The sequence below is a fragment of the Pinus tabuliformis genome, chromosome 4_1, assembly GCF_031772625.1.
Source record: "Pinus tabuliformis cultivar Carrire ecotype Pingquan chromosome 4_1, CPIR1, whole genome shotgun sequence".
Taxonomy (NCBI): Eukaryota; Viridiplantae; Streptophyta; class Pinopsida; order Pinales; family Pinaceae; genus Pinus; species Pinus tabuliformis.
The window spans coordinates 499655936-499660669 of record NC_142303.1 but is presented as its reverse complement, the minus strand read 5'-3'; the positions used below and the strand labels follow the sequence as shown (position 1 = coordinate 499660669).

General features: G+C 45.2%; 1 protein-coding gene across 1 annotated transcript; it reads right to left on the bottom strand.

Moving 5' to 3' along the window:
• Window positions 1–1678: 1678 nt before the first annotated feature.
• Window positions 1679–2929, bottom strand: LOC149176713 (uncharacterized). The gene has a single exon (XM_089421546.1). It carries the CDS (start codon window positions 2927–2929, stop codon window positions 1679–1681), a length of 1251 nt encoding a protein of 416 aa, XP_089277672.1.
• Between the last annotated feature and the right edge of the window lie 1805 nt (window positions 2930–4734).

Genomic DNA, 4734 nt, shown 5'->3' with positions numbered 1-4734 from the left:
GGATAGTATTCTCCAGTTTTCCCCAGGGCCCAGATCAGCTTATCTGGTTCGTTTTTGAGTCTGACATGAGAACGGTGGAGTTCTTGGATGAAGGATGCCCATTCATTCTTCCATCTGATATTTAACCCTAGTTCCTCATCACTTTTCCAAGCCTGACCCCATATAGTGGAGTGGCCTACTTTCTCCACCTGATTTAGAGTGACTATTCCCTTGCTGTCGAGGTGTCTGAGAAGCCCTGGAGACAGAGCATAAGATTCATTGCAGCCCACCCAAGGGTCCCTTCCGATTCTGATGTGACTACCATCTCCCACTTTCCAAGCCAATCCTTGTTCGATCACAGAGAAGGCTTCCAGAGTAGCCTTCCAAATGACTGATATATTCTTCTGTTTCTTATCTGGATTCCTAATCCAATCTTCTAAAGGGATCGGGTCAATATACTTTCTTTTAACCACCTTTGTCCAGAGATTCTCCATTGAAATTAACCTCCACCCAGACTTTGCTGCCAAAGACAAGCTGAATTCAGGGAGTCTTTTGATTCCCCAGCCACCCCATTCTTTAGGTCTGGCAATCTTTTCCCATGCCACCCATGGAAGAACCGATGATTCCTTTGCTGATCCTGCCCATAGGAACCTGCTGCATATCTTCCTGATTTTCTCCATCACACCCTTGGGTACCCAAGTTAGAGCAGCCCAGTATACTGGGATGGCTAACAAGACTGATTTTAGGAGTGTCAGTCTACCGGCTCTGGAGAGCCATCTGAAACTCCAATGATTTATTCTGGATTCGATTTTTGCTATAAGCCAATTCCAATCCTCTTTCTTGTAAGCTACAGGTTTCAACCAGAACCCCAAGTATTTAAAGGGAGTGTCCAGGGGCTGGAGAGGGAAAGTAAACAGATTGGTCAATCTATCTCTTTCTCTCCTGACAAGATCTGCTGCACATATTTGTGACTTTCTAGAGTTTATCTGCATTCCAGAGGCTTTCAGAAATAGATCAAAAATGCTTTTATACTCCTTAATTTCATTTGGTGAACCATTTGTAAAAATCAGAATGTCATCAACAAAAAGCAAATGAGTGATAAAGAGGTTAATTGCTACCTCGATACCTTTTACCTTCCCATCTCTTCTGGCTTTGTGGATCAATCGGCTCAGACCTTCTGCCACTAACAGGAAAAGGAGCGGCGATAATGGACAACCCTGTCTGAGACCTCTTTGACTGCTGAAAAAAGAGGATGCTGAGCCATTTATCAGGACTGCAAAACTGACATTTGTAATGCATCCCATAATCCAGCTGGTGAAGGAATAGTTGAAACCCAAATGTGTCAACAGCATCCGGAGATATAGCCAGCTAATGCGGTCATAGGCCTTAGATAAATCTATTTTTAAAACTGCTCCCTTCATTTTCTTTTGTCTGACACTGTGAATAACCTCCTGTGCTACCCCAATAGCTTCATGAATTTGCCTTCCATCTAGAAAACCGAATTGTTCCATTGAGATGTTCCTGGACAAAATTGGAAAGATTCGGATAGCAATCACCTTTGCTATAATTTTATAAATACAGTTGCAAAGGGAAATCGGCCTAAAGTCTTCAAAGTTCTCCGGGTCATCTTTCTTTGGGATGAGGGCTATAAATGTAGAATTGAAAGGCCTGAAAACCTCTCCCTTCAGTCTAGATTCTTCTATAACATCAGTGATTTTTCCATAATTTTCATTGCTGCCTCAACCTCCTCCTTTGTAACCGGTATAGAAAGCTCCTCTGCTTCCTCCTCCTCTACAAACCTCGGAAAACACTGAGCTGTTCTAATGACTTCGGCTATGGTAGCCTCCCCTGGATCAGAGAAGATTCTCTCAAAGTGTCTCTTTCCTAAGCTTGATAGATCTCCAAAGGAGCTGACCTCCCTTCCTTCTTCATCTTTAAGACTCCAAATGGTGTTAACTGATTTTCTTCCTTTTGCATAGTTATGAAAAAACCTTGTATTTTCATCACCTGATTTTAACCATATTGCCCTGCTCTTGATCCTCCATTCTTCCTCCTTGTCTAAAAGAATTTTGTTTTGAAGCTTCTCCAAAAGTAGAATTCTATCTTTTGATGCCTGCGACTGATAACCATCCTCCTCTGTGCTCTCCAACATCTTCAATTCCTCCCTAATTTTTGATAGATTTTCATTTTGCTTCATCTTCCTGTCTTTTGCCCACGATATGGTTGCTTTTTTTAGTCTCTTGAGGTTCTCCATGAACAGAAAACCTTTATCCTCTCTTGCATTCATACCCGGGTGAATCCATGTATCTTTAAAAAGATTGCTGAAGGAGGGATCTTGAAGCCATGCAGGGTTGAATTTGAAGGGGGCCGGAGGCTTAGGAGGAGGGAAGGCTATATCCAAAAAGATAGGAAAATGATCAGAATTACCAGTTTCCTCCACCCATTGCCTGAAAATAGGAGCATTGGAAATGAGCGCCTCAGAAAGAAGAAAACGGTCTAGTCTCTTAGCAATCCGGTCCTCTCCTACTCTTCTGTTCCTCCAAGTAGGCTTCAGCTTTACCGGAGAGGGATCTGTGAGATTATTGTCCTCAAGGAGATTATGAAAGAAGTCCGACAAGGGATCCTCCCTGGCTGAAGGTCCCCAAGCCTCAGCTCTTCCAATAGAAAAGTTTAGGTCACCTCCCACAATCAACATAGAGGACTTCATTAGAGATTTTGCCATCAAATCCACCCAGAACGCTTCTCTTCCTTGGCAAGGACCATAAATATTTACAATTGAAAAAGGGAGGGGAAAAACAGGTGTGAGAATCTCCATACCCAGAACTTGCTTCGTCCCCCACTGATTAATGACTTTGATTCTTCCTTCTTTGTAACCGATAGCAAGTCCCCCGGAATGTCCAGAAGAATCAATGGCAGTAAAGACCCATCCCGGTAAGAGGGTTTTTAACATAGCTTCCACCTCAGAGCCTATCCCCAGGGTTTCTTGAAGAAAGACAATGTCTGATTTTGAGTTTAGAATCCAGTCCCGCAAGGCCAATTTTTTGGGTTTATTGGCCAACCCTCTACAATTCCAGGATGACAGAATCATTTGATAACCTGGTCGGGGGTCTGCACAGCTCTAAGAACCCCAGGAATAGAATATTGTTTACCATCAGCTACGTCAATCTTTGCTTTCAGTTTTGCCTTTGAAAGGTCCGATTTCCTGCCTCTTTTATTCTTAGCTGAGCTAAGGCCAAGAGACTGTCCTAAGCCCCCAGCAGTAACAGGCAAGCCAGATTTCCCCCCCATAGATCTAAGGTTATAAGGGCACGGGTTATGATTTGAAGGGGAGGCAAGAGGAGGCCACTTCTCTTCACTATTCAAATCAAGAGACGGTAATGCGACAGAAATTGAATCAATATCAGACATAATCTTAGGAGCTTCCACCTTATCATTCTGGTCCGAGTTATGAAATGGGAAAGAAGATGGTGTATTTTGCACAGAAATAGAAATATGCTCAGGAATTTGAAGAGATATGGAGGGAAAGCCTGAGCACATACCCTTATCCTGAGCGCTGTCGGGTTGGAGATCTGCCGCTGCATCCTTGGTAATCTCCTCCACTGCATCCGCCGGCTGAGAGTCATTTATCTGGGTCGCCTCATGGAGCTGGGGTTCTTCCACCTCGGCCTCTTTCACATTTTCCTCCATCTCCATTTCTTCCACTTCCTGGCTTGCGTTTACTGCTTTCTCCTGAGGAGGAGGGACCCGGTAGAATGCTTGTTCACTGGTAACAGGGGTCCTTCGGAATCTTCTCCTTCTTCTGAAACGAGGGCAATCCTTGGCAAGGTGCCCGTACTCATGGCAGCTATGACAACGAAAGGGCAAGTGCTCGTAATCGAGGATCTGCTCGAAAACATACTCCTTATACTGAAGATTGACCTTTTGTGGGAGGCCTCCACCCGGGTTGAGACTCACCAAGATACGGGCCATTGCCCTGTTCTTCGTCTTCAAAAAGGACATATCTGCCTCCAGAAAGGAGCCCACTGTATTGCCAATTGTTCTGAACACATTTTCCGTCCAAAGAAACGACGGTAAGCCCGGGGCCCTCACCCATACCGGGAATTCATCTGTTCTCTCTTTGAGAGCGTCGAAAAGGGGGCTCCAATGCTTCATCAAGACCGGGATGTTCCCTATGCTCCAGTTCCGCTCCAGAACCCACTCTGCGTCCTTCTTGTCCTCAAAACGGAACATGAACCAGCCTTTGGCTAAGCATTGGGCTTCAAAACGAAGAGGGTTATCCGAAACGAACACTTGTTCACCCCAGGATTGAATGAATTCCGATGTGAACTTCTTTCCTCTTGCCCTTCCCACAAGGGTGCTTTCGGCGACTTCTAGAGATTCTTCAATGGATATTTCCATGCCTAAAACTATATTCCTTTCTAATTCCTTAGAACCAATCTGCCCATGGGGTTTTCGTTTCTCACCTTTCTTCCTTGGGTCTTCAACTGGAACCCTAGATCCCTCAGCTTCGCCTGTCCATGCTGGACCCTCCTGGGCCGAATCCGCTGGTAATTCTACCTCTGGCTGAGGCTGTACAGGGGCCGAGAAAAAATGAGCATGGCTCCCGGAAGGAAGAGGACCATGTGTCGATTCATTAAAAACTCCTTTCTCTCCCGCGGAAGTGTCAAGGCGCCCCACGGGACCATCGCTTGGGGGATTGTTTGAGAGGAACCCGACCTTTGGCAACGAAACCCTGGAAAGCGGAGAGACTCCACC

Excerpts from the sequence above, each read along its gene's own strand:
- LOC149176713 (XM_089421546.1), bottom strand. The coding sequence starts at position 2,929 with ATGTTAAAAACCCTCTTACCGGGATGGGTCTTTACTGCCATTGATTCT.